This window comes from Monodon monoceros, unplaced genomic scaffold, assembly GCF_005190385.1.
Source record: "Monodon monoceros isolate NGI ecotype Baffin Bay Population unplaced genomic scaffold, NGI_Narwhal_1 Super_Scaffold_7, whole genome shotgun sequence".
Lineage (NCBI taxonomy): Eukaryota > Metazoa > Chordata > Mammalia > Artiodactyla > Monodontidae > Monodon > Monodon monoceros.
Window position 1 is genome coordinate 100,728,424 of NW_021703784.1, and position 27,431 is coordinate 100,755,854.

The window sequence follows — 27,431 nt, forward strand, 5'->3', positions numbered from 1 at the left end:
GAGAGGGGAATGGGCTATGATGAAGATCAAGGTTAGACCAGGGTGGGGTTCAAGTAGGACTGGATCCTCTTCCTCACAAGCCTGTTGCCTTTTCTAGCCTTGATCTGAGGTTTGCAGTTGTTCCGTTTCTCACACCCAAGTGTTCAAAGACTTCTAGCTCCAGTGGCAGGTTCCTACAATTGTTAGCCTTGACCTTGGCCAAAGCCTTTCTCTGAACCTCAGTTTCTCCAGTTATAAGTAAGAGATACCTGTCTAAGGTGTTTTAAGAATACACGAGAGCGTGTGTAGGGCAGGGCCCAGTGCTTACGAGCAGAGTGCTTGTAAATAGCGGCACTTCCTGAGCACTTGCTCTGTTCCGGGATGGAGCTGAACACTAGTTGTCCCGGTCTAGCCCTCCCAGTTGGTTTGGAAGGCAGGTACATTTGTTCCTGTTTCTCAGCCAAGGACTGGAGGCCCGACAGTTTACTGGGCTGGGCCGGGCCTGTCGTGGGGCAGCCGTTCAGACTGCCCGCCGCCAGGCTTCCAGTCCCCGCCCGCTGCGCTTCCCGCCGACGGAGACTCCCGGGCCGGCCACGCCCCCTCCGCTGCAGTTCCGCCCCCGGCATGGCCCCGCCCCCAGGCGGAGCCGGCGCCCAGAGCTGTAGCGGGAGAGCAGGCAGCTGGACCCCATCGCGGGAGGAGGCAGCAGAGGTACCGGCGGGAGAGGGGGCAGCGGAGGCACCGCGGTCGGGCGGAACAGGGAAGAAAGTGGCCTGGCGTGGGCCCGGGTGGTGTGTGGGTGGGAGGGGTCCTCGCCGCGTTCGCCGTCTGCACGCTCCCAACCTCCCGTTGGGCTTCAATCTCAAGTCAGCACGTCCAGTCCCCTGCCTCTGGCCGGTGCTGACCCCTACCTCCTTTGCGGGACGGCCTGGCCCGCCCGGTGTGCGGGTGAGCGGATGCGGTGCCTCCCGACTCCTCTCAGCAGCACTGGCGACTGCCCTTCTGCCTGTCGGCTGTGTGCTCCCCTTATTCTGGGTCTCCCCTTCTCCCTGGGCGGCCTCCAACCCAGCCTTTGCACACCGCCCCCTGGTCCCGGGCCTGGCCTGGGAGGAAACATCTGTCGCGCCCCCTGGCAGCAGAAACGGGGTCATGACCTCCAGATGTGCTGGGAAGCGTCCAGCGCCTCCTCCTGGGGCAGCCAGGCCTTCCGGATCTGTGGGAGCGGGCCGGCCCCCTCCTCCCCAGTGACACAGGCCGTGAGGAATGTCCCGGCCTCAATGGACCCTGTGTGAAGCTGCCGGGTGGGGGGCAGAGCCCAAGAACATCCCCCAAGGCAGGCCAGAGCCCGGCACTGGGCCAGAGCAAGAGGCAGCCCATGGGCTGTGCACGCACAGATACACAGAGCTCAACCCACACGGAGCAGGGGTCTGCGCAGACCCCTTCCCTCATGTCCCCTGTCACCCCCATCACACACACTTCACACACACCACAGCCGAGGCCCTGGAGCTTGGCACATGGAGCCAGGGCCTGCATCTGACACCACACACTTAACACAAGGCCAGCTTCGCTGGCTTCACCTTCCTTTCGGTCTTCCAGCAGTGTTGGGAGGGGACAGGGATGGTTAACCCCATTTTAGAGATGAGAGAACAGAGACTCAGGGTCAGTGTCACGAACTTGTCCTAGGAGAAACCAAGGGAGGAGGCACTCTGAGCCTTATTTGGTCCTGGAGCTTTAGCTGAGGGGTGCAGAGCCTCTCTGCCTCCATCCCCTCCTAGCCCAGCCCTACACAGTGTCACTGGATGATGCACAAAGACTCACCAGCAGGTGCCTGCACCCCTAGTGGGTCACACACATCCCTGTCCCAGCCACCCACTCCATCCTGGGTTCACCTGAGGGTGACTCCCCCTCACGTTCTCATACCACCCTTTGCACCTGCCCCTGGTCTCGACACATTTTTCGCACTTAAGCAGGTCCCTGGGGCCTTGGGTGTCTCACTCTTAACATCCTGTGAGACCTCGAGCCTTAGCCCAACCCCCCACCTGCCCCACACCTACTCACACAGTGTTAGGAGTGGGGAGGTACAGCACTGTTTAGGCCCTGGAGATTGGCAGGCCCAGGTTCAAATCCTAGCTGATATGGAACTGCTTCAGTCAAGAGCATCCCCTTATCTGGACCTCGGTTTGTTTGTCATATGGGGTTCAGATTCTCCTCTCAGCATCAGTGAGGCCAGGTAGGCAGAAGTCCCCATGGGTCCCAGTTCCAGCAAAGTCCCCATGGGTCCCAGTTCCAGCAAAGGGGCCTGGTCAGCATGACTCCCTCCCGTACCCCCAGGTATGGCTACAGAGGCCTGCAAGAGGGTGAGCCCAGGCCTGTCCTTCAGGTTAGGTTGACTTAGGTCCCATGACTGAGCTAATGTGATCCCAGCACCTTCCTCAGGATGTGGGGCCGGGCAGGGGGCTGGGCCCAGAGTTGGGGCCACTTCCCGTGCTGAAGGACATGCTCTTGCTGTTCCTGCTGCCCCGCCAGTTCTCCCTGGGAACCCCTGTGTCCTTGAGGTACTGAGGCCGTGAGGGCCAGGGCATTGAGACCCAGCCTCTGGGTGCTCAGCTCCTCTGGGATCCTGGAGGAAGTGGGAGGAGCAGGGAGGAAGGTCTCTGGGGACAGGACGTCCTCCCTTTGTCAAGTGGACAGGACCCAGACACCAGTAGCCCCATGGGTTTTCCGTCGGAGTGGAGACAAACCATCTGTCCGGTTGGGCCAGGTCTTGGTGGGGACTGTCACTCTGGGCCCAGACCAAAGCCAAGGTGTGTGAGTGGGGACTGGGGAGCCCTGGCAGTCCCAGGGCCGCCCAGGCTCCAAGACCCTCAGGGCCAAGGCCCCGACAGCCCTGCCCAGCACTAAGCTGGAGGAGGGGGCTGGAAACTTCAGCCCCAGGCAGACGAGGAAGTGGCCAGGAAAGCGGAAGCGGCTTTGATGGTCGTGGAGGGGGCCGGAAGTCAACCCGCATGGTGGACCAGGCTGGGGGCCCGGGTTCCTGTTTTCTCCCCAGGCTCCTCTGAGCAGACCCCTCCTCCCTCAGGGCAGGAACCGGCCTGCCGGCTGGGCACCAACCACCCGTGCCTGCCAATGCGGCCCGGCACCCGGAGAGCCAAGTCCCCAGGTCCGAGGCACGCCCATGTGGGCCGGCGGCGTGGGGAGTCCTCGGCGGGGCCCAGCCCCTGAGCCCACCGATGACCTCTTCGCCCGCAAGCTGCGCCAGCCGGCACGGCCCCCGCTGACGCCACACACCTTCGAGCCCAGGCCAGCCCGCAGCCCGCTCCTGCGCAGCGGCAGCGATGCGGGCGAGGCCCGGCCCCCGACACCGGCCAGCCCTCGCGCCCGCGCCCACAGCCACGAGGAGACCAGCCGCCCTGCCGCGTCCCCCGCCCGCTTCTTCTCCGACCCGCTGGCGCTGCTGGGGCTGCCGGTCGAGGAGCCGGAGCCCGAGTTCCCGCCCGTGCCCGAGCCCCGCTGGTTTGCCCACTATGACGTGCAGAGCCTGCTCTTTGACTGGGCTCCGAGGCCCCGGGGGACGGGGGGCCACGCAGAGGCGGGCTCTGGGACCCCCGCCTCGTCTCAGGACCAGACTGCCCGCTCCGACCTGCTGCTTGAGGCGCCTGGCTTCGTGAGTGAGCTCGGGGGTGAGGGCGAGCTGGGACTGGGTGGACTGGTGTCTCCACCTGTGCCCCCCTCACTGCCCAACGCGGCCGTGTCCGTCCTGGAGGAGCCACAGAACCGAACCTCGGCCTACAACCTGGAGCATGCAGACCTGGGCGCTGGCTACTACCGCAAGTACTTCTACGGCAAAGGTGAGGGGAGGGCCGCTGGGGAGGGGCCAAGGTCCCTGTCACCTGTGGTGAGCTGTCCTTTCCCTGTCAAGTCCCTGGCCACGTGAAGGGTCAGGCTCTGTCTCTGGGCCGAGGCTGCCCAGCTTTAACCACCTCCCTAAGACCAAGCCCAGCCTCCACCCAGCCAGGCATGCTCCACTGCCCCCATCTGGTTCATCCTTTTGCTTCTCCCGGCTGGGGAGAGATTTCCTATGGACATTTCTGTGAGGTGAAAACTGAACCCCTGCACCCGGGAACCTTGTTCTCATCAGTGCCCACAAGGGAGGGCCCCAGACATCCTGGGGAAGAATATGGGCATGGTGGGCGAGGCCATGCAGGATCTAGGTTTTGGAGCAGGCAGGCATGGCCCCCCTGGGTCTGGGGCAAGATATATCATCGGTGAGGCTGCAGAAGGGGTGAGGCCTAGGGCCAAGTGTATAGGTGCCGACAGGAGTCAGGATCTGGGTTGGTAGAACGTGGGCAGGGCTGACGAGGGGACTGGACTTAATCTAGGATCTGAACTAGTGTTGTGGTGGGACCTGGAGCGGGGACTTTGGTGGACGTGGTCGAGCGAGGGTGGGACTGCTCAGGGGGCGGATCTGGTCATCCACCGCCTGCTTCCCCCAGAACACCAGAACTTCTTCGGACTGGATGAGGTGCTGGGCCCGGTGGCAGTGAGCCTGCGGCGGGAGGAGAAGGAGAGCAGCGGAGGGGGCACTCTGCACAGCTACCGCATCATCGTGCGGACCACGCAGGTAGGCCGAGGTCATGGGAATTAGACCGTAGATTGCCTTCTGAACGGCCTGCACATATCCTGAGCGCCCCTATATCCCCTCCTTAGCTCCGGACCCTCCGCGGCACCATCTCGGAGGACGCGCTGCCGCCAGGGCCCCCGAGAGGCCTGTCCCCAAGGAAGCTTCTAGAGCACGTGGCATCGCGGCTGAGCCCGACCTGCCTGCGCCTGGGCTCAGCTTCACCGAAGGTGCCCCGCACGCTGCTTACGCTGGACGAGCAAGTGGTAAGTGGGTGGGACAGCCCTGCCCTACGGCTAGACCTGGTCTGAACCCAGCCTGCCCAGCTCCTAGCCACCTAGCCTTGACCCTGATCCTGGGCTGGACGGGGACCCCAGGAGAGCTGCCTTTTCAAAAGGAGGGCATCAGAGGTCATCTGGAGCCTTGCCTCTCAAAGTAAGGTCTGTAGACCAGCAACGTCCGTATCATCTGGGAGCTTGTTAGAAATGCAGATTCTCGGGCTCCACCCCAGACCTACTGAATCTCAGAGACCACACTTTAAGAAGATCCCAAGGTAATTCCTATGTGCATTTCAGCTGAGGAGCGCTGATCTGACTGCCACCCCCTCTTCCTGCAAGTCCCTCTCCTTCCCTGTCAGTTTTCCCTGCAACGCCCTGCTTGGTCTCCTGCCAGTCTGGGGTGCTCACTCCTTCCTGGGGCTGCCCATTCCACTGTGGGACCACTCAAGCCCGCTGAAGGTCCTTCCCTACCCTGTGCTGAAAGCTGCCTATTGGCCCCGATTCTCCTCCTCTGTCATTCAGTCTGTTAGTCATTCAACAAACATTTCCTCATACCTCGGTACCACGCCCCAGACTGGATGCTGGAGACCTGTCTAGACCAGATGCTGTCCTTGAGTAGCTCACAGACAGGTGTGGGAGAGAGACTGCAGAGAATCATGGATAATGATGGAGCGGGATAACAGGGACAGGGCAATGTTGAGAGCTCTATGGGGCACCAAGGTAGGGCTGACAGCCCTTCCTTGGTTCAGCATCATGGAGGAAATGCAAGAGCCCAAACCAGGAAGAGCAGGCATTTTCTGGACAGAAGGAACAACTTGGGTGAAGCTTAGAGACTAAAAACTGTCACGTCAGGGTCCTGTGGGCAGTTCAGCATGACTGGAGTAGGACTTGGGGGGAAGGGGTGGGAAAGGCTGGCCTTTGGTCCTGAGGGCACCGTGGAGCTGTGGAAGATCTGAGAGGTTGAGCAGCCCTCTGGCTGCAGTGTGGGGGCTAGACTGGAGGCCAGGCTGAAGTCTGTCGCAGTGATCCCAGCCAGACGTGGTGGTGACGATGGCAGAGGTGAAGAGGAGGTGACAGTCCAGGGACAGAGTGGATAGCCTTCGTGGCCGACTGGAACGGTGGGGGTGTTGTGAGATTGCCCTGCTTCTCGGCCGCTGGGAGCGGTAGTTTATGGAGGCAGGGACCCTGGAGGACGATTGGTGTGGGGGGGGAGTCATAGTGAGGAGGTGAGGTGCCAGGGGCTGGAAGGACATCTGGGCAGCTGGAGCTCGGGAGAGGGGTCTGGGCTGGAGGCAGAGTTGGGGGTATCATTCCATGGAGATGGCTGCTGTGGCCACTGAAGGTGAAGAGCGTGGGTGGGGAAGAGGCCCAGACATGAGAGGGTGAGGTCCCTGGGGTCTCAGGCAGAGTGAAGTTCCAGTTGTCCCAAGTGCCAACTAAGGTGAGAGGGTGCCAGGATGAGGCCGTGCCCGTGGCCGTAAGAGGGGCTTGGGGTTTAGGAGCTGGGGTGGAAGTGGGGCTGTAGTGTGAGGAGGGACGAAATGAAAGTGGGGACTCTGGGTGTAGACGCGCTTAGCAGGAAGACGGGAGGCCAGAGCTGGAGGGGCCCTGGGCTTGTTTGCGTGGTGTCAGAGCGCCCTGAGCTGTGCACAGTTAACCCCAGATGCAAAGGAGCCACAGGAGCCGGGGGCAGAGAGTAAGCAGAGGTGGTGCAGGGCTCCAGGCCTCCAGAGGCTGGGCTCAGGGTGCCTGGCATTTGAGGGAGGGGAGGACAGGCTGGCCTTGAGATAAGGAGGATGACAATGTGGCCATTAATTGGGATCGAGCGCACTCTGTGCAGGGTCCTTTCCGTGAATCACGTTCTCTATGGTCATATGACAACCAGCCCCCTCCCGGTTCCTTCTCACCTTGGTCTCCTCTGCCCTCCTGAGCGCTGGGAGCAGGAGAGACAGAACCCGCTTGATAAGCGAGGACACAGAAGTGGCTTAGAGAGGGCAGGGCTCAGGCCACACACGGAGGCAGTTCTGCCCCCAGGCCAGTGTCCAGGTCCATTCCCCAAGGCCCAGGGGTGCTGCTGGGCGACTGAGGCCTGTGCCTTCTGCCTGTGCCCTCCCCCGCAGCTGAGCTTCCAGCGCAAGGTGGGCATCCTGTACTGCCGGGCGGGCCAGGGCTCGGAGGAGGAGATGTACAACAACCAGGACGCAGGACCCTCCTTCATGCAGTTCCTCACCCTGCTGGGCGATGTGGTGCGGCTCAAAGGCTTTGAGAGCTACAGGGCCCAGCTGGACACCAAAAGTGAGGCCCAGGGGGCCCAGGGTGGGGGCAGACCCATGCTGAGGGGCAGGCTGCCTTGGTGAAAACCAGCTGCCTGCTCACTTTTCTGTCCCATCTTGTCCTGGGTCTGGGGCCGGGGGTGGAGAGTTCTTTGGGTAGGCTGAGAACGTGGGTCTGGGGCTGCAAAGGCCAAGCCATGGCTGGGAGGAGGGGCTGGGACTATCCCCCAAGGCCCCGGTGCCCTACTGCCTAAGCTGGGTCAAGGGGGTTTGTAGGCACCACCCTCGCCATCAAACACACATATTCCACCAGCCCAGACCCTGCCTCCCTGGTTGGAAAGGTCCCAGGGTCCCTGGAAGGTGTTTTTATCCAGCACCTCCTGCCTGCCTTCCACTCTCTCAGCTGCTCCACACATGCTGGTGCCTGGGCCAACATCTGTCTTCTCCTGGGACATCCGCCCCCGACTCCCTGTTAGCAGGCCATTTCTCATTTCTGTCTTCATTCTATCTCAGCATCCCCCCGTCCCAGTCCCAGGCTGGAGGCTGGATTCTGTGGGGGGAGGGGAAGGGGAGCAGCCAAGGCTGAGGCCCTTGGACCTCATGGCCTGGACCTTGGCTGGTGGCGGAAAGGGGTTGTCCACCTGCTGGCTGGGGGTACAGAGGCTCCAGACTGCAAGCAGGATGGCAGGTTCAAGCCGTCCAGATTTCCCTTGCTCTCCCTCGGTGTCCCCAATTAACTGGCCACAGCGGATTCCACGGGCACGCACTCTCTCTACACCACGTACCAGGACCATGAGATCATGTTCCACGTGTCCACGATGCTGCCTTACACCCCCAATAACCAGCAGCAGGTGTGAGGGGGCCCTGGGGATGGGGGCTGGCTATGGGCTTCTGGGGACCATGGAGGGGTGCTTTGTGGGTGGCAGTGTTTGAACCTTGGTCTGAACTCTGCTGACCCCTAACTACTCTCAAGGCTAGTGTACCTCCCCAAAGACAAACACCCCAGGCCTTCACCAGGGGCAGGTGGGGGGAGCCACTGGTGCCCAGGCTCTTAGGTCTCACTCACATCCCCCACCTTCTAACCCCCAGCTCCTGCGGAAGCGCCACATTGGCAACAACATTGTGACCATAGTGTTCCAGGAACCCGGCAGCAAGCCCTTCTGCCCCACCACCATACGCTCGCACTTCCAGCACGTATTCCTAGTCGTGCGGGCCCACGCGCCCTGCACTCCGCACACCTCCTACAGGTGGGCGCCCGGAGTTCCAGTTCTGCCAAGGGTAGGTCTTCCTGGGCCCTCCCTTTGCCCCTGACTACCGCCTCCTTCCCCATAGGGTGGCTGTGAGCCGCACCCAGGACACCCCGGCCTTTGGGCCAGCTCTGCCCCCTGGCGGAGGTCCCTTTGCGGCCAACGCCGACTTCCGGGCCCTCCTGTTGGCCAAGGCGCTCAATGGCGAGCAGGCGGCGGGCCACGCACGCCAGTTCCACGCCATGGCCACGCGTACGCGCCAGCAGTATCTGCAGGACCTGGCCACCAACGAGGTGACCACCACGTCGCTGGACTCGGCTTCCCGTTTCGGCCTGCCTTCCCTGGGCGGGAGGCGGCGGGCGTCCCCCCGGGGCCCGGGCGCTGAGCTGCAGGCGGCAGGGGCGCTGGTGTGGGGCGTACGCGCGGCGCCCGGGGCGCGGGGCGCGACCGGAGCCGAGGAGGGCGGCCCTGACGGCGCAGAGGTGCCATGCCTGCTGGGCATCTCGGCCGAGGCGCTGGTACTGGTGGCGCCGCGCGACGGCCGTGTAGTCTTCAACTGCGCCTGTCGCGACGTGCTGGCCTGGACCTTCTCCGAGCAGCAGCTCGACCTGTACCACGGCCGCGGGGAGGCGATCATGCTGCGGTTCGACGGGCCCCCCGGCCAAGCTGTTGGCGAGGTCGTGACGCGCCTGCAGGTGAGGCGCGGGAGTAAGGTTGGGGTGCAAGGTCCCTGCGCGTGCGCGCGCAGCGGGGAAGGAGCCTGCTTTGGAACCCCTCGTTCCCGCCGCCTCTCCTGCGAAAGGGGAGGTCGGGGTGGTGGGGCACACCGGGAGCCTCGCAGGGATGGAACTGGGCGTCCCCAGGCCCTCTTTTGCGGGGTGGGTGGCTAATACCCTCCTTGGGCGTGTGGAAGGGCCCATGTGACCTGGGACGGTCCCCGGGGCTGGCGCTGGGGCGGCCCCTTCTCCGTTAGCCCACCCCCCGGCTCACTCCCCGCCCCGCCCCGCCCCGCCCCAGCTGGTGAGCCGCGGCTGCGAGACCCGCGAGCTGGCGCTGCCCCGCGACGGCCAAGGCCGCCTGGGCTTCGAGGTGGATGCCGAGGGCTTCGTCACGCACGTGGAGCGCTTCACGTTCGCGGAGACGACGGGGCTGCGGCCCGGGGCGCGCCTGCTGCGCGTGTGCGGTCAGACGCTGCCCAGTCTCGGCCCCGAGGCCGCTGCCCAGCTGCTGCGCTCGGCGCCCAAGGTCTGCGTCACCGTCCTGACCCCCGACGAGAGCGGCCGGCCCCGCAGGTCAGGACGTTGGGACGCAGGGAGGTGGGAGGACCGGGCAGCTGGCCACCGCCTAGCCCGTGCCTCCCGTGTGGCCATTAGCGACAGGAACCTCGCGGGGAGGCCTTTCCTTCTTGAGAGAAACCCGCGTCTCTTTTTTTTTTTTTTTTTTTAACCCGCGTTTCTTAATCTCTCTGAACTGCACTATCCTTATGGGTAGAATGAAGACTATTAAGTTCGCGTCTTCACCGCCCAAAAGATCCAAGAGCAGCCCCTGTTGTATTTCTCACAGACACCCAATACACACTATTGGTTACTTACTGCATTAAACCAGGGATATGCGGACTTTTTATGTAAAGAGCCAGAGAGTAAATATTTCAGGTTTTCTGGGCTATCTGGCTATCTGGTCTCTGATGCAGCCACTCGGCTCCGTCACGGTAGCACAAGAGCATCCAGAGGTGACATTTAAATGATGAGTATGGCCTCGTGCCATGAAAACTAGTTATGGACCCTGCAACGTGAAGTTTATGTGACTTTCACATGTCATAAAATAGTCTTTTTATTTCTTTCAACTGTTTAAGACTGTAAAAGCCAACCTTAGCTTTCAGTAGTACAAAAACAGGCACATCTGCTAAAAAAGAAGACAAAGGCAGAGGCTGGATTTGCCCCCAGGCAGTACTTTTTGGATCTCTATGCTAAGTGGTTTTCCCACGTTATTTAAATCCTCACGGCAAACTAGGAGATCAGTACTATTATCCCCATTTCACAGATGGAGAAACTGACATTCAGTGTGATTTGCTTAGGATTCACAAGGGCAGCACTGCGATTTGAACTGAGGTCTGGACAAATGGCCAGTAGCCAAGCAAATATTTTTCAGTGTTGTCAGAGAGTTTGGAGAGCTCTCCTCCTCCTGGAAGCGAGCCTCGGGCACAGCTGGGAGTGGGGCTGGTGATGCTGGTGTTCCTGCCTGACCTACTCCTTCCTCCCCACAGGAGCTTTTCGGAGCTGTACATGCTGTCTCTGCAGGAGCCCAGCCGGCGGGGGGCTCCCGAGCCAGTGCAGGATGAGGCCCCAGCAGTGGCCCTACTGGCCACCACGAAGCAGCTGTTGCAAGTGTGCCTGAACGATGGCAGTGGTCCTCCAGGGCCCGGGGGCCTGGCCGAGGAGAGAACCGAGTTCCTGCACAGCCAGAACCCTCCATCACCCTGCAGGTGCGCCCTCTCAGCCTTCCCTCTCCTCTGGCCTCTGCAAGCAGGGTCCACGGGTGGGGGCAGCTTGCAGTGCTGAGCCGTCCCTGCTCTCCCCAGCTCCCTGTCCGACGAGGCCCCAATCCTGCCCAACACCACCCCGGACCTCCTCCTTGCCACCACAGCCAAGCCGGCAGCACCCGGTGCTGGCAGGGAGACACCCCCCACCCAGGTGAGCAGAAGCAACGCTCTGGAGCCCAACGAGCAGGGGTGGGCACCGTGGTGATGGTGGGCATCACTGCATCTATACCCACTTCTGCCCCCCAGGACGGGCCAGGCAGCCCCAGTGGCTGTGAGGACAGGGGTGACCCAGCCCCGGAACTGAGGGCCTCCTTCTTGCCACGAACCTTGTCTCTGAGGAACTCCATCAGCAAAAGTGAGTCTGGAGCAAGGTGGGGGTCTAGGAGCGGGGCAGGAGGAGGCCTGGCCTGCGCTTCCCTAGCTGAGCCCAGCTCCGGTGCCCACAGTCATGTCAGAGGCGGGCAGCGAGACCCTGGAAGATGAGTGGCAGTCCATCTCAGAGATCGCCTCCACCTGCAACACCATCCTGGAGTCGCTCTCCCGGGAGGGTGAGGCCACCAGGGCGCTGCGGGCGGAGCCAGGGTGGGGCTTTCTCCCTTTACCTCCCTGCCCAGACGGTCCCTCTGTCCCCACAGGGCCACCCATCCCAGAGAGCAGAGATGCCAAGGGAACTCCAAAATCTGACGCTGAGTAAGCCTCACATCCGATCTACCCCTTCACCCCATGCCCAGTGTTCGTGCCCACCCATTGGAGTGAAGCTCTGTCCCAGGGCTCTGCTGTAATGTACACCCAAGTCAGAAGACAGGGGTTGGGCCCCTCTCAGGCAGGTGGGTCTGGGAACCAGCCCATGGTGCCGTCCCCTGCCCTGGTCTCACTGAGTTCTGAATCCCATGTTCTCAGGCCAGAACCCGGGAGCCTGTCTGAGAAGGTCTCTCACCTGGAGTCTATGCTCAGGAAGCTGCAGGATGACCTGCAGAAGGTGACACGGTGGCTGCGGGTCATGGGGAGTCACAGGGCTGCCCCAGGAGAGGGGCCAGGGGCTGGCCACGCTGACTCCCGCCTCGCTCCACCTCCCCCCAGGAGAAGGCAGACAGGGCGGCCCTGGAGGAGGAGGTGCGGAGCCTGCGACACAACAACCGGCGGCTGCAGGCCGAGTCCGAGAGCGCGGCCACCCGCCTGCTCCTGGCCTCCAAGCAGCTGGGCTCCCCCACCAGCGACCTGGCCTGAAGCTGTCGGGTCCAGCCTCAGCCTGGCTGCGGACCTGCTGGAACTGCCCGGTCGCTCGCTCGGGGCACCTGGGCCATACCAGGCCCTGGGCCCTCCTCAGGGACTATCCCTGCGCGAGGCGCATCTTAGCACTGCCCCCGCTCCCCGGCCCATTATTTGGTGGCATTTTGGTGGCGAAGTTGCTCCTCTACCCCATCCCCGTTTGTAAATATTCTGTGGAGAAAAGGGGACTTCAGGGAATAAAGAAGCCACCGTTATTTGTGTCCACACAGGTGTTCATGACGTGATGGGGGAAGGGGCTTTGCCCCCTCAGGCCCCGGCCAAGCTCCCGGGACAGTGGCTCAGGGTTGGGTTGGCACAAACTGAGGGGTTCTCTGAGGCTAGGCCACCCTTGGCTTCTGTCCCACAAACATTGGTTTGGTCTGTTGGGAAGCAGGTGGCCACACCCTGTACCTATTCTGCTTAATCGTTGGAGCCAGGCCCCTGCCCTAGAACCAGACCTGCGGGGCTGAGATCAGAGGCAGAGCCCCTCTGGGCAGGAGAGGAAAGGCGCTTAGGGGCCAAGGGGCACCTGCCCATGCCCTCTTTAAAGGCCCTGTCCCCAGTGCAGGCCCCGTTCTCCTCTCTGTAGACACTGAGCCCCCAAGCCTGGCACTCCCTCAGTCACCTGGCCAGATCTGGCAGGCCCCAATTCCAGAGGTAGTAGCTTCTCTGCCTTAGTTGCCTGAGAGATGTTTCCATGTCCCAGAGGAAATCAGCCCTTGATCCACTTCTCTCCTCACCAGCCCATGACCCCTTGTTCCTCAGCAGGCTGGGCCCTTTCCTGTGAGTGGCATCAGCAGGTCCAAACTTGAATCGTGTCTAAACTGTTTTCTGGATCTGAGGCCCAGACAGGGCACTGACTTGCCCAGCATCACATGCCTAGTTCAGCCCTGCTGAGACTCAGGCCCTGGGGTCCATAAACTCAGGCTTTGGCAGGATGAGCTTGGCTCTGAGAAACAGAGCTTCAGGGGCTCAAGCTTCATGGAGGAGGTAATGTGAGGGCTCTTTTGTTTTTTATGTATTTGTCTGCCTTGGGTCTTAGTTGAGGCACGCGGGATCTTCATTGTGGTGTGTGGGATCTTTAGTTGCGGCATGCAGGATCTCGTTCCCTGACCAGGGATCGAACCCGGGCCCCCTGCATTGGGAACATGGAGTTTTAAACCACTGGACCACCAGTGAAGTCCTGGGGCTGAGTTTTAAAGGTTCAATGTGGGGACATTCGATCCCTGGTCAGGGAACTAAGATCCCATGTGCCGCAAGGTGTGGCCAAAATGTAAAAATAAAATCAAGGCTCAGTGTCCTGTTCACCAGGTAGAGAAGGCAAAGGGATCCTGGGTAGAACCAGTCTGGGGGGCCTGTTGGACTGGAGTCAGCCTACGTAGGGACCCAGGGTCAAGGAGGCTGGAGCTGAATCAGAAAGGGCTGTGAATGGGTGCACTAGAGCTCCTGGACTAGCAGTTCCCAGCACCGTGTCCCAGCTTTCACCTGGTGGACTGTAGTGAGGAGCCCTCACAGTGCAGGGTGGAAGGCTCTGGTGTGATAGATGTTCAAAGGGAGGGTGATGTGATTTGGGTGTCAGAGCCCTTCGGCTACAGGGAAGGCCAGGCCAGGGAGGAGGCTGTAGTAGCAGGCCCAGTGGAAGAGGTGGTGGTTGAAACTAGGTGACAGCAGTGGAGATGGGGAGAACTGGGCACATTTGCCAGGACCCAGTGAGGAGGTGGACTCGAGTTGCTAGGGGAGAAGATGCAGAATCCACGGTGGTGGCCAGGTTTCTGGCTGGAGCCCCTGAAGGATGGTAAGGCCATGGCTGAGATGGGGAGGGGGAAGGGCAGCCTGGGGCTGGCTGGAACACGGAGAGTTTGAGAGGCCTGAGGGATGTCAGTGTGAGATGTCCAGTGTGCTGGCGCACTGGAGAGAGAAGTCTGGGCTGGAGACAAGGATTTGGGACTGGTGAGCCATGAGCATGATGAGGTCACTCAGGGAGTGTGGGAAGGACCGTGAGAGGGCTTCTGGGGGTCACGGGATGTCACTTCAGGACACTGGGAAAGCCAAGAGCGAGGCACAGCCTGGGCTGGAGGACCTGGGCTCGCTCATTCCCCTCTGGGTCTCAGGTTGGCCACACTGCGGGCAGCTCTGCCATCAGTTTCCTCTGGTTAGCCTTCTCACCCTGCTAGGTCCCTCCTGGCGCTCGCCCTCGCCCCATTTACAGCGCCGTTGCTCCATCAAGCCCCACCTCCCCAAGCACCGCCCACCCCACCCCCCACCCCCCCGGCAGGTTCGCCGGGGTCCTGACCTGGCCACCATGCTCGGGTTCCGCCCCTCGCGCTTAAGTACAGCTTGGCCTGGTCCCAGAGTGGTCCACCTGCTTCAGACCCTGCCCCCCGACCAAGAGCCTGGAGCGAAGCACGATTCGCTCGATGCTTTCCGGTTCGTCAACATTCCGCCGCCAGCTGGCATCTTTCCTCGTAGACACCGTCCATCGGAGTCTGCACCCTGGGCCTACTGTGTTCCCAGGGGACTCGGTAGATTTGCAGCACGTCCCACTGAAACCCGGTTGCTCCTGCCTTCACCCTCCCGCAAAACCCTGCGACGCCACCGGCCTCAGGATGGGTTTTCCTGAAGCGCATTAGCCGGCACCCCTATTGTAGACTGCTATCCTTGCGCATGCGCACTAGCGACGGCGGGCCCTAGCGGGCCACGGCCTCTGGCGACCCAGCTTTACTGCGCGTGCGTCGGGCCAAGCCGGAAGTACGTCCAGTTCTAGTCCCTCTGGAAGTCGATTTGTTTTTGTTGAGGACTCCTGGGCGCGCGCGGTGGTGGAACGGCGGCTTCGGATTTAAGATTTCCTCGGTGCTCCCAGGGCAGGGTGTCAAAGCATAGACCTTTACCTGGCACCTCCCCTTCCCCAACACATGCAAACACTCCCTCATCCATTTAAGGGATGAAATCCAAACCTCCTAGCCCCGCGTTCTTGATCTTTCACAGACTGACCCCATCGAAACTTTCAACGTCGTCTCTCTTACCCCGCTCACCTACAAACGCTGGCTAGTCCCTCTGCGAAATCCACCCTCCTCTGTTGATGTAAGACCTGAAGCTAGCGTGGCCTCTGTGAAACCCTTCCTGAAAATGCTCCATCCCCACAGCTGCTGGGCCCTACCGGGCTCTCACTAGGCTGGGACCTCCACCCACTCCCACCCCCTGGCTGACTGCTCTCATCCACCGGCTGGTATCCAGGGGTTTCCACAGGCATCCTCGGACTGCAGGCTCCCGGATGGCAACGTATTCTTCCAACTCTGTATCACCAACGTCCAGCCTGAAATGACCAGCAAAGAGTGTGCTGTTTGCTGAAAGAAGGCAAATCTCTGGCCAGCTTGGCAATGAATTTATTAGTTCAGAGTAGAAAAAGCAATAGTCTATAAACGCTTTGATTCTTCACTAAAAACTGAGCCTTTTGACTGGAGAGCAGTCAGCCTGCTCTCCCCCTGACCCTCCAAACAACTTGCCCTACTACTAAGGCACTTGAGAAAAGGGGGAACAGAGCAGTCTCAGAGAGAACCTCCTTGGATCCTGGAGAAGGCCAGTGCTATCCCACCAGTTCCCTTCAACCACAGCCCAGCAAGGAAAGAGCTGGCAGAGCCCTGTGCAGGGTAGGAAGGCCAGCCCCTCAAATGCTGGTGGTTAGGCACAAAGAATGCCAGCACCACACAGGGGCTGGTAACAGGGGCATTATTTTGGCTCAAGATGTAAGTGAACCCACGATTTGAGGCAGACACTTGGTAATAAGGCTTTGTGGCCTCAAAGGCCATAGCTCCAGCCTGTCCCTCTCTCTAGGAGAGTACTAGAAGCTGGAGGGTGGGGTTGAGGGACCCCAGAATTCCCTATAGAGACTGGAGCTGAATATCAGGATAAGGGAAGGAAGAGTTTGTTTTCCCAGCTCTCCCCTTTCCAGAGAAGTTAATGCTTCTGCTTAAGCACCTCCAAAAAGAGAGAGATAGCTACTGCCAATGGAAGAATAAAATGCACCCCCCTCCCCAGAAAGACATCACCCAAAGAAGTAGGGGGCAGCTGGACAACCCCCCCCCCCCCCCCCCCAGAATCCGTAAGTGCTTGCTTTGGGAGGGCTTGCAACCCAGTGCTCCGGGCAGGGCAGGGCAGGTCCCTGCCCTTTAGGAGCTGATCTGACTCAGAAGGGCTGAGAAGTCCATGTCCGCAATGGAGGAGAAGTCTTCATCCCCTGAGAGGAGGCCGTTGGTGAGGCCAGAGGCTCCCAGGGGAGTGGGAGCTGGGTCAGGGGGCCTCTGGGACCCTGTCACCAGACGAGTTATAGCCTCAGGGTACTCCATCAGCATGGGCTCAGCTGTATGGGGGGCCAGGGGCACACCCTGGTTCAGCAGCTGCTGGAACTCAGAGTTGTCGACGGATGCCAGGTCCGTGAACACGGCTGGATCTGTGCTACTGCCGAGCAGGGCCCCCAGGTCTTCATCAGCATCAAACTGCAGCTGCAGCAGAGCCTCTGTCAGCGTCCCTTCCCCAGCTGGGTTAGTCTTGGGGGCAGGTGGGGTCACAGCCTGAGCAAGGCCTGGGGCTAGGACTGGGCCAGGGGCTGGGGCCTGGGCCAGGGCTGATGCCATGGCTGGGGCAGGGGCTGGGGCCTGGGCCAGGACTAGGGCAGGGGCCGGTGCCAAGGCCGAGGTCTGGCTTGGGATCTGCCCAGAAGGAAAGACCATGGGGGAGAACTCCTCAAAGTTGATGGTGCTGAGAGATGGTGTAAAGGGATAGGGCTGGGGAGCTGGAAAGAGAAACAGAGAGGCAGGGGTCACAGAAAGCCTCAGAGGCCCACCCCAGCCTCTGGACCCCAGCTGCTGTCAAGACTGCTTAGGATCAGTCCTTCTCTGTGCGGTCATGGCCAGCACCCTAGCACCCTCCTCCTAATCGAATCTGACCTCGCCTGTAAGGTCCAGTTCTAGCCTCAACTCCTTGGAGCGTTCCCTGTCTACCCTAGCCCACAAAACTCTCACAGCCTTTCAGAGGAAGAGACGCTTTCAGAGCTGGCGAAACCTCATCATACAGCTGAAAGACCAAGCACTAAGTGGGCCTGGGCCCAAGCAACACCCAGTAAGCAGGGGGTCGTCATTCTTCTTTGAGCCACGTTTTGCTACTTCAGAGGTGATTTTTTTTGTTGCCCCACTTCAATGGAGAGCTGAGGGCAGAGACTGTGCATTTTTGAAACTTCTGTATCTCAAGGTCTCCTGGGGTTTAACTGGCATAGGGGTTCTCATCCCCAAGAGGTTGCTGGTTCCTGGGCCACACCTCCAGAGCCTCTGATTCCACAGGTCTGTTAGGGGCCCAGGAATCTGCATCTTCACTGCTTCCCTGATGGCTGTGACACAGGCAACTAGGCCTCAGGCCCTGAGAAACAGGAGCCCAACAGAGAGCAGCCTTCAGACGTCTGCTGCTGAGACTGACTGCTCATCTCCCTCCCAGAATGGGTCTAAACCACGCACTGAACAGATTTGAGCCTATAGTTCTGGTGGGGCAACCTTAAGGAAATCCTTACGTGGCTTGGGGACGGAAGTTGAGCTGCGGGAAGGCACAGCGATGCGCCGGGTCGGAGGCCGGTGGTCGGTGGGTCCTGTGAGGCGAAGCCTGGGTCAGTTCATGGCGCCCAAGGTCCCCCTTCCCCCGCCTTCTCTCTAATTCTCCCACTGCCCCTCTTACCATTGAAAGGGCTCTTTTTCATGATGCTCTTAAAGGTCTCATATGTCCTTTTGCGTTTCTCCTCAATCCGGTGACGATCATCTGGGAAAGTAATGGAGAAAAGCGGGTCTTACTCTCCCCAGCTGGACCCCCAAAGCTCTCAAAGGACCCTTGGGAGGTAGGTGACGGGACAAACTTCCCGAAGACCCTTTCTCCAAACCTTCTCAGCCAATGAGAAGAGCTGTGTGACTCTGTGACACTCAACAATTATAAGAATGGGGACTTCCCTGGAGGCGCAGTGGTTAAGAACCCGCCTGCCAATGCAGGGGACACGGGTTTGATCCCAGGTCCGGGAAGATCCCACGTGCTGCGGAGCAACTAAGTGCGTGCCCCACAACTACTGAGCCTGCGCTCTAGAGCCCGTAAGCCACAACTACTGAACCCATGTGCCACAACTACTGAAGCCAGCGTGCTGCCTAGAGCCTGTGCTCCGCAACAAGAGAAGCCACCACAGTGAGAAGCCTGCGCACCGCAATGAAGAGTAGCCCCGGGCTTCCCTGGTGGCGCAGTGGTTGAGTCCGCCTGCTGATGCAGGGGATGCGGGTTCGTGCCCTGGTCCGGGAAGATCCCACACAGGAAGATCCCACATGCCGTGGAGCGGCTGGGCCCATGAGCCATGGCCACTGAGGCTGCACGTCTGGAGCCTGTGCTCCGCAACGGGAGAGACCACAACAGTGAGAGGCCTGCGTACCGCAAAAAAAAAAGCAAAAAAAAAGAGTAGCCCCTGCTCGCTGCAACTAGAGAAAGCCCGCGCGCAGCAACGAAGACCCAATGCCGCCAAAACAAAACAAAACAATTTTAAGAATGCCATGGCTTTGTGAGAAGACCTCTGTTAGCTCAATCTGCCCTCTGAAGGCCACACAGGTACTCCCAAGTCAGGGGCACAGCTGACATCCCTGTTACCCTCCAGCCTTGATCAGGCCTGGCACTGTGCCCTCTGCTCTCTGGGGCAGCCCAGGCATGACAGACCAGCTTAAGACTTCAACAGACTCTTAATCTTCTCTCTGATGGTTTCAGAGTTCAGTCTGGAGCTTTCAGAACTTTCTAACTACTGCTGCACTTGGATAACCCCAAAGGACTCGACGCCAACAGTCCAAAGCCAACCTCACCATCTCACCTCAAACACCTGGTTCTGGTTCTTTCTCCTTCCGTGTTCCCTCCCTACCTCTCTGCCCTGTCCCCAAACCTTGGACACATCCTCAGCATCTTCCTCTTTCTCACTCCCTACCATTCAGCCCCTAGACACATATTTACCAAGCACCTACGGCGTGCCAGCCTCCGTTTGAGCCACTGGGATATGGCCCTGAGTAAGCAGACAAGGTTCCTGCTCCCAAAGTTGACATCCTGATGACAGAGGGGCGAAGACACAACCACATACAAGTGATAGGAGCTCTGAGGGAGAGGCACAGGGTGATGTAACACCACCAGAAGATCAAGGAATCTAGTTTAAAGGTGTCCAGGGAAGCACTGGTGTGAGCCCATCGCGTGAAGATCTGGGGGCTGAGCATTCCAAGCAGAGGCAACAGCTAGAACACTGGTCCTGAGGGGGACGGGGCTTGCTGTGTGTTGTACGCAAAGGGCCCGTGGGGCTGAGAGTCCCCGAGGAGGCCAGCAGTAGGTGAGATCATCTCGCTTTGCACTCCCTCTGCAAGGTTCATATGGCACCTCCTCTCCCAGGATGACCAAAACATCTTCCAAAATGGCCTCCCCACCCCGAGTCTCCCCATCTCAGATCCTCTGCACGCTGCTGCCAAAGCGAGCTTCCAGATCTGCTCATGTCACTTCTCTGCTCAGAAACCTTTGGTGGCTCCCCACTGCCTTAGGATGCAACCGTGGATGAATGCCTAGAGTCTAACCTTCAAGGCCCTTCTGGGGCTTCCCTGGCAATCCAGTGGTTAAGACTCTGCACCTCCACTGCAGGGGGCGAGGGTTTGATCCCTGGTCGGGAACTAAGATCCCACATGCCACGTGGCACAGCCAAAAACAAAACAAAACAAACAAAGAAAACCAGCCCTCCTGCCGGGGCCTGCTCACCGCCCACATCAGCTCCCACCTCGAAGCTGTCCCCAGACGTGCTGTGCCGGGCACCCTCCAACACCCATGCCCTTCCAGATGCTGCGCCACCTGCCTAGAAAATGCACTTCTGGGTCTTTCTCCAACTCAAATGGCAACTCCTCCACGCAGCCGGCTCCAGCTCCCACGGTATTTTGCACACACCTCCATTTCGCACGTTACTCTGTAACTTAAGGCTCTGTTTTGCACGTGTGTCCTCCTCATGTGCCTGAGCTTCCAAAGAGCAGGGCACATGTCTTATTCATTTTTGTATTCAGATTACCTGGCACAGGCCCTGGCACCAAGTGGACACTCAGTGATTATGTGTGGAATGAACTGATGGCCGTTTTGGGGGTTGTTTTCTAGACTCTATTAGACAGTTCCCAGGGCAGGAAACACTCTCAGGCTGGATGACGGACTTTGAATAAAGGATCACTCCGGCTATTCCTATTTGATCAGATACCCGAAAGCCTTGACCAAACCATGGCTGTGTGGTAGTGATAAGAGAGATCCGGTGTGGCAACAGGACCCTGGAGCCAGATGGCTTGGGTTCAAATGAGGTCTGGGTCTGCCGACTCACTGAGTATGTGACCTCAGGCAGGTTAGATGCTTACTCCCACCTCAAAAGGTTCATTAGAGAATAAAATCAGGTAATTCGCTGATATGCCTGGAATAGGGCCATGCCTATAATAAGAGCTCAGTAAGTCTTGGGTATCGTTACTATTAAATGAGGCAAGAAAGATAATCTGATTACTGTGTAAATCCCCGCCCGACTCCAGCTTCTGACCCTCACCTACAGCTGCCACATCCAGGCCTGGCCTCACTCCCATTGGCTGGAGCCCAACAGCCCTGCTGCTACCCTCCCCAGCTGGGTACCTGTGTCTGGCAAGTACTGGAATTCCATGGGTTCGCTGAGCTCCCGATCGGAAGGCCGCCGCAGCTGCATGGAGACGCGCACGGGGGCCTGCAGGCTGGGGTCCGCGTAGGGGGGCGTCCGGAACACAATGGCCACTTGCCGGTGCACATCAGCTTGTGAAAAGGAGCCTCGGGCCTCCCAGCCTGGTCCCGTGAAATACACCTCGATATCCTCTGCCAGAGATGGGGTGGCTTCGTGGGTCACCGTGCTCAGCTCACCCAGCCCACCACCCCCTACAACTGCTGCTACTTATCTCTGGACATACATCGCCCTACTGTCCCCAAGGTGTTGGGGGAGTGTCTACACCAGTTCCCTGACACTCACCCCATGTCTGCTCAGCCCTGCCCTTCACCTGCTGATCCAAAGAGCACAGCCCTCCTCCCAGGTATGTACCTTTCTGCACCTTGTCACACAGCAGGAAGATCTCATCCCCCCCAAGGCAGCTCCCAGAGTTCCGATTCACTCGGCAGATCTTGAGCTCGGCAGTGTTGGGGGCGCCTGAGGGTGTGGGAATAAGGACGGAAGCCCTGAACCACCGGAGGTCTCCTGGGCTGACCTGCAGGAAATGCAAGGCTCCTGCCCAGCCCAGAGCCAAGGCTGTCCAGAGCTTGCTGACTGTACCTCTGCAGCCAAGGTCCGACCATTCCCACTGGCTCCTCACCCCAACCAATTTAGCAACTGTTTATCTACTAGCACCTACTCTGTCCCCTGCTCTGTTCTAGGCCTGAAGAATATAACCACGCACAAAACCTAAACGTCTCTGCCCTCACGGAGCTCACAGTCCAATGTGAACCAAGGGGATCACAACTCCTCTTTCTCCACCTGACCCAAGTAATCTTCAAGGCCCATTCATACCCACCCTGGCAATGAACCCTTCCCTCCTGACCCCCCGGTTCATCCTGGTTTCCGGGCCTCGGGGCTCCAAAGGCCTTTTATTTTCACTCATCCTGCTGGCTACTTAATTAAAGACTGCAGTTGATCTACGTCGGCCCAATTCATCTGTGAACTTCCTGTGAGCTTTCATCATTGAATTATTACTCTCTAACATTATCTCATTTCTGGGAGTTCATTTCCTGGAGTCATTAGTACAGTTCTGGGCATACCACCCTCTCATCACGTATTGGAAATGCCTGTCTCCCATCTGACTCCCTGCCAGCCTGGAAGCTGCACCTCGAGGGCAGCTCTGGGTCTTCTTTGCCTCGTCTCTCCAGCCAGCACAGTTCTGGGCACAGAGGAGATGACGAATCCGCTGGATGACTGGACGAAGCCAGAGCAACTTTTGCAGGCCCCCGTGCCCGCCCCCACTTCCTCCTCACAGGTCCACCCCTCCTCCCTGCCTGCAGCTCCCTGGCCACTCACGGTTGTCAAAGATGGGATGAGAGAGGGCAGGCGACAGGCGTAGGGGCCTGCCTGCCGGGTCCCGCACTGTCACCTGGAAGCAGAGCCGGACAGCATTCAGGTCGTAGTCCCCACGCTGCTCTTCTACGGGAACTGCCAGAAAAAGAGATGGTCAGGCGAGCCTGGCAGGGGATGGAGCGGGACGTGTGTGTGTGCAGGGGTGAGCTCTGGGTTGGGAGGGCTGTTTGAGGGCATGTGAAATGGTAGGAGCCCTAGAAGAGGAGGAAGAGAAGGTTCTAGACCCATCACTGACTCCACTTGTGACCCTGGATGCCACGTTCCCTATGTCCCCTCTCTGGGTCTCTTTCCCCAGTGGTAAACAGCAAGATTCCATCTGTACTGTGGGTCTTGGCCAGCGAGGGACAGATGAGGGGAAGGTGGCCTCAGGGGGCGACAGAGGCTGGAGGTGCTCCAGGCAGGCCCAGGCCTTTGCCGCCGCCGCCCTCACCTTGGAAGGGGTTGTTGTTGGTCTGGATGCGCTGACTGATGGCCTGCTCCAGGTCCCGCTTCTTTACACACTGGATCCCCAGGTTCTGGAAGCTGAGGCCCCCCCCGGGCATCAGTCCCACTGTCTCCAGAAGAGCATGGGCCCTCCTGCCTTGCCCACTCTGCCCGTTCTCCCCCACCCACTCGCCAGGTGAGCACTTCGTGCTTAAGCCCCTTGAATGGTCCCCAACCATATGCCACCGTGAAAGCCACTCCCTACTCTGGCTGACAAGGCCCTGTGCCCTGGCACCTGGCCCCAGCTGCAGTCCCTGCCGGCTCCCTACCCTCTGCCACAGGGAATTCTTTCCCTTCTCCAAACACATGAAACTCATTCCCACTTCAAAGGCTTTTGCACCCGTTCATTCTGCTGGGCGTGTTCCTTCGGTGCTTCTCTGCTTTCCCACATTTAGGTCTTACCTGCGAGAGGCCCTTCTGACCTCCCAATCCAAAGGAATGAGACTGGCTCCTTCGCCTCCCCCACCTCAGGCTCTTCTTCCAAACTATTACTGCTTTATTTTCATCACTGAAATGGTGACTCCCTAACAGTATCTTGTTTAGTTATTTGTATATTTATTTATGGCCTGCCTCTGTCAACTAGTATGTAAGCTTCAGGGGAGACTGGTGGTTCAGTGGTTTTCTTTCTCGCTATGAGAGATGTGACACTGAGCGACTCGCCTTTCCAGCCACAGGGGTTAGGGGTTCAGAGGTGAGCAGGGACCCATTCCTTTTCCATGGAGCTCACAAGGAGCTCCTCTCCGCTTGAGAGAGGAGACACAGACAATTTCAAGACAAAGGAATCTGCTTGCAGAGCTGGGGACAGAGCAAGGAGTGAGGAATTCTGCCCTCCCGCCAGAAAGGAGTAACACTGTAACAGCTACACAACTGCCCCGCCTCTCCGCCTTCCGTCTCACCACCACCCCTGCCACCCATGACAAGCTCACCTGTGGATGCAGCGGTCCGGGCAGAGCTCAGCCTCATAGAAGCCATCCCGGCAGTCTTTCCCCACAAGCTCATGGGGGTGAGGCCGGTGAGGGGGGTCCTTGGTCACCAGGGAAATGCGGACTGTCCCTGGCCCCGTGTAACCATTGATCTGTCCAAAGTACAGAGAGAACCCTAGAGGCTCAGAAATTCCAGACTCATCTCCCAGACACAGACTGTGTGGGCCTGAACGCAAGTCCCTCCCATACTGACTCTATGTCCCCCACCCGGGCGCTGTGCTGACCTTGATGGTAGGGTGGGTCTTGGTGGTATCTGTGCTCCTCTCGCCTGGGATACTGCCTGCTGAGCGGCCCTCACACTTGTAGCGAAAGCGCATGCCCCGCTGCTTGGGCTGCTCGATGATCTCCACGTAGGGGCCGGAGGCCTGGGCCGGCTCTGTGGGGGACACGTGGGCCAACCCCCATCAGATGGCTGACCCCATTGCCCCTGGCCCTGGGGAGCTCGTCCCAACCCACTGAGAAAGGATGGCCCACTTACCCGCGGGGAAGATGAGGGGGAAGAGGTCTGAAAGGAGAAGGAGACAAGGGTCAGCACAAGCCCACATCCTGTCCTCACCAGAGAAGGTCTGCTTCCCCACAGCGAGGAGATGGAGCCAGGCCCCTTCCCAGGGACACGGAGTCGGGGCCTGACACCTGGAACCTGCAGGGAAACTAAGGGGCAGGGGTAAAGGAGCCAGAAGCACCTGCTTCCTGAGGGAAGCCGGGGTTGGGGGCCTCCCTCCACCAGGGGAAACTGAGTCAGGGTCTTTTCTATTTTCATAAGTTAAACCAAGGGAGGGCACTCTCACCCCCCATCCCGAGAGGAAACTGAGTCAGATACATTCCCCCCTAACGAGGAAACTAAGTCGGAACTGCCCCCCCGGACCCCGGGGGGAAACCGAGTCAACGCTCCCCCCACACCCCACACCCAGAGGGGAAACTGAGTCAGACCCCCGAACACCCAACCCCGCCCCGCGCCACCATCCGGCCGGCCGCTCCCTGCGCAGCGCCCATCGGCGTAGGAAGGGTCGGAAGACGACGCAGGGGCTCCCGCCGCGGTCCCGGCGGCCCCAGCGCCGCCACCCCACGGGGTCAGAGGTCGCCCTCACCGTCCATGGCCGGGGTCCCGGGGGCGGGGCCGGGGTCGCAGCTGGGCCCGCGGCGCGCGCTACAGCAGAGCCATTCGCCAGAGGCGGAAATGCGCTGCGCGCGCCCGCCGCCGCGTCACTGCCGGGAATCCGACCGCGCTTGCGCGCTGGGTCGCCGCCGCCGCCGCCGCCCCCGCCGCCACTGGCGAGGGTAAGGGGCGAGTGAGCGCCACGCGGAGGCCCGGGAGGCCGTGCGTGCCGGCGCTGTTGTGGACCGGGAGCCAGTGCGCGCTGCGCGGGGCACCGAGAGGCTGCTTGCTTGGGGGCCGCTCCCGGGGCTGGCGGGGCGGCTGGGCTCGTCCCCGAGTTCGGGCCCCGCCTGGAGGGCGGGGCCGGCGATTACTCACAATGTTTTTAGGGGATTTCGGGGCCCCCTTCCTCCGATCCGAGGAGTTTGGTGATGTCACCCCGAGCCGGGTCTGGAGTAAAGCCAGGGCTGCCGGGCTTCGACCGCCCGCCTTGCGCAGGGAAGGTCTCGGGCCTGCTTTGCCCTCAAAGGCCAGGTGGCTGAACTCCTCGCGGTTTCCTAGTCGATAAAAGTGCTGCTCGGTGCTTCTCGGTGGTTGTTGCCGCAGAAGCACTTTTTAATTTCCCGTCCTCCCCAATCTGGCTGCAAGGAGGGGAAGGGGAAATGCCCGGACCTCTCCACCTGGCAGTGCTTGGATCGTGGGCTTCGCGGAGCCTGCTGCACGCTAGGGTGGCCCGAGGCTCGCGCCGCGTCCGCCCCCACAGGCGAGCCGGGCCCAGGCTCATCTGTTTAAGATCATCCACACTGCCGGCCCTCGGGGGCAATGGGAGGGCAGGGGGCACCCAGAGGTAAATCTCTGGAGCGTCGTCTCTGCAACCTGCCGCCTCTGTTTTAGAAGGTCCGGGACCCCCAGGGGCCGCTTGAACCCGCAGGGTCACGTCCCCCCCCCCCCCGTCTCCCCAGGGCTTCCTCCTGGGGTCCAGCCGTCTCCCAAAGCATTCCCACTAATTAAACGTCCTGTAACTCCTCGCCAGGGGTGCAGCGGTCCGGGCAGAGCTCAGCCTCCCCCAAGGCCAAGCCCAAGGCACGTTCGAGCGGGGTGACGGTGGGCCTGGAACACCGCGCCCCCCCAACCCCCAAGGCGGCTTCCTCATCCCAGAATGAGGATGCTCCATGGCAGGCGGCAGAGTCTTCCCCAGATGGAGGAAGCCTTTTTATTTTCTCTAAGTTCGTTCTAAATTAGGGAATCATGTGGGAATTGGAAAAGATTGGAAATTCTGACTTTCTTTCCCAGGCTCTAAAAAAACAGGAAGAGAAAAGTGAAAACAGTTACCACCCCTCCCACTCATTTCAGTTTCTCATGTGGCTGCCCGGATTAGAAAAGTCACCTTACTTTTTATGAGGAGGCAGACGTCAGGACGACAGAATGGATTAATTATAATCCTTTTAAAATTATTTATTTATTTATTTATTTTTGGCTGCGCTGGGTCTTCCGTTGCTGCGCGGGCTTTCTCTAGTTGCGGCTAGCAGGGGCTACTCTTTGTTGCGGTGCTCAGGCTTCTCATTGCAGTGGCTTCTCTTGTTGCAGAGCACAGGCTCTAGGTGCGAGGCTTCAGTAGTTGCAGCACTTGGGCTCAGTAGTTGTGGCTCTTGGGCTCTAGAGCGCAGGCTCAGTAGTTGTGGCACACGGGCTTAGTTGCTCCAGGGCATGTGGGATCTTCCCGGACGAGGGTTCGAACCCTTGTCACCTGCATTAGCAGGTGGATTCTTAACCACTGTGCCACCAGGGAAACCTATAACCTCTGATTAATGATCATTGATCATTGATCAATGATCATTGATCCTGGCATGATCCTCTTTTAAAAATTTATACATGTATAACTTTTAAATTAATATGTTGAATTCCAGTGTACCCACTGCAAAACTCAAGAGGCTGGATAGAGCACCAACAAGACTTAACATCTACCCACGTGCTCCTCACCTGTTCATCCCCTCCTTATCCCTGTGTCTAGCATGCCATCATCCAGAATTCTATATTTGTTATTCCTTTGATTTTTCTAAAGAAAAAAAAAATTTAAGAAAAACATTGTACTCACGTATACATGCCTACACAATGTCATGTTTGGTTTTGCTTAGTTTTGAACTTCCATGAAGAGAGTATCATGTTATTTGTTGTCCTTTGTTATTTGCATATTTCACTCAACACCTTACTAATATTTGTCTGTTTCATAGTTTATTCAGTTTTTTACTGCTGTATACTATTCTGTAAATGTACCACAGTTTTTTATTTATTCATTCTGAGGATGGTCATTTGGGTTTCCAGTTTGTTGCTATTATAAACAGTGTTGTTAAGAACGTTCCTGTGAATGTCTCCTGTTACACATGTATCCAGAATTTTCTTGGATATATACCTAAAAATGATTTTTTTAGAGTATAGAATTTCTCTTTATCAGTTTTCAGAATAATGCCTTGGTTCTTTAGCATCCTCTAAAATTGATTAGTAAGCATTTAAAAAATATCTTAATG

The 27,431-nt window shown here is 59.1% G+C and overlaps 2 protein-coding genes across 3 annotated transcripts; one reads left to right on the forward strand and one right to left on the reverse strand.

Annotated features, from left to right (window-relative positions):
- The first annotated feature begins 345 nt into the window (after positions 1–345).
- On the forward strand, positions 346–12,433 carry SIPA1 (signal-induced proliferation-associated 1). Its single transcript, XM_029207028.1, has 16 exons — positions 346–690; positions 3,059–3,827; positions 4,473–4,600; positions 4,687–4,863; positions 6,996–7,170; positions 7,896–7,999; positions 8,238–8,395; positions 8,481–9,090; positions 9,413–9,687; positions 10,659–10,877; positions 10,974–11,085; positions 11,181–11,289; positions 11,381–11,482; positions 11,570–11,624; positions 11,835–11,913; positions 12,015–12,433. The coding sequence occupies exons 1-16, from the start codon at positions 361–363 to the stop codon at positions 12,159–12,161; spliced, it is 3,549 nt and encodes a 1,182-aa protein (XP_029062861.1). The 5' UTR covers positions 346–360; the 3' UTR covers positions 12,162–12,433.
- A 3,135-nt stretch (positions 12,434–15,568) lies between these two features.
- Positions 15,569–25,046, reverse strand: RELA (RELA proto-oncogene, NF-kB subunit). Of its 2 annotated transcripts, XM_029209003.1 has the most exons (11): positions 24,899–25,046; positions 24,289–24,315; positions 24,035–24,186; positions 23,754–23,902; positions 22,775–22,866; positions 22,288–22,419; positions 21,322–21,426; positions 20,889–21,101; positions 17,922–18,002; positions 17,761–17,835; positions 15,569–16,992 (listed from the first exon to the last, which is right to left on the reverse strand). In XM_029209003.1, the coding sequence occupies exons 1-11, from the start codon at positions 24,903–24,905 to the stop codon at positions 16,370–16,372; spliced, it is 1,656 nt and encodes a 551-aa protein (XP_029064836.1). In that variant the 5' UTR covers positions 24,906–25,046; the 3' UTR covers positions 15,569–16,369. The 2 variants fall into 2 exon arrangements, with proteins under 2 accessions (XP_029064836.1, XP_029064835.1); XM_029209002.1 differs by lacking the exon at positions 24,899–25,046 and having other exon boundaries at positions 15,572–16,992; positions 24,289–24,514.
- Positions 25,047–27,431: the final 2,385 nt, after the last annotated feature.

Excerpts from the sequence above, each read along its gene's own strand:
- SIPA1 (XM_029207028.1), top strand. The coding sequence starts at position 361 with ATGGAGCTGAACACTAGTTGTCCCGGTCTAGCCCTCCCAGTTGGTTTG. Across the intron at positions 9,688-10,658 it reads GAGAGCGGCCGGCCCCGCAG|GAGCTTTTCGGAGCTGTACA; the intron begins GTCAGGACGTTG and ends TCCTCCCCACAG. Across the intron at positions 11,290-11,380 it reads GAGGAACTCCATCAGCAAAA|TCATGTCAGAGGCGGGCAGC; the intron begins GTGAGTCTGGAG and ends CGGTGCCCACAG.
- RELA (XM_029209002.1), bottom strand. The coding sequence starts at position 24,355 with ATGTGGGCTTGTGCTGACCCTTGTCTCCTTCTCCTTTCAGACCTCTTC. Across the intron at positions 18,003-20,888 it reads CCAGTACTTGCCAGACACAG|ATGATCGTCACCGGATTGAG; the intron begins GTACCCAGCTGG and ends TTACTTTCCCAG. Across the intron at positions 17,836-17,921 it reads GAAAAAGAGCCCTTTCAATG|GACCCACCGACCACCGGCCT; the intron begins GTAAGAGGGGCA and ends TTCGCCTCACAG.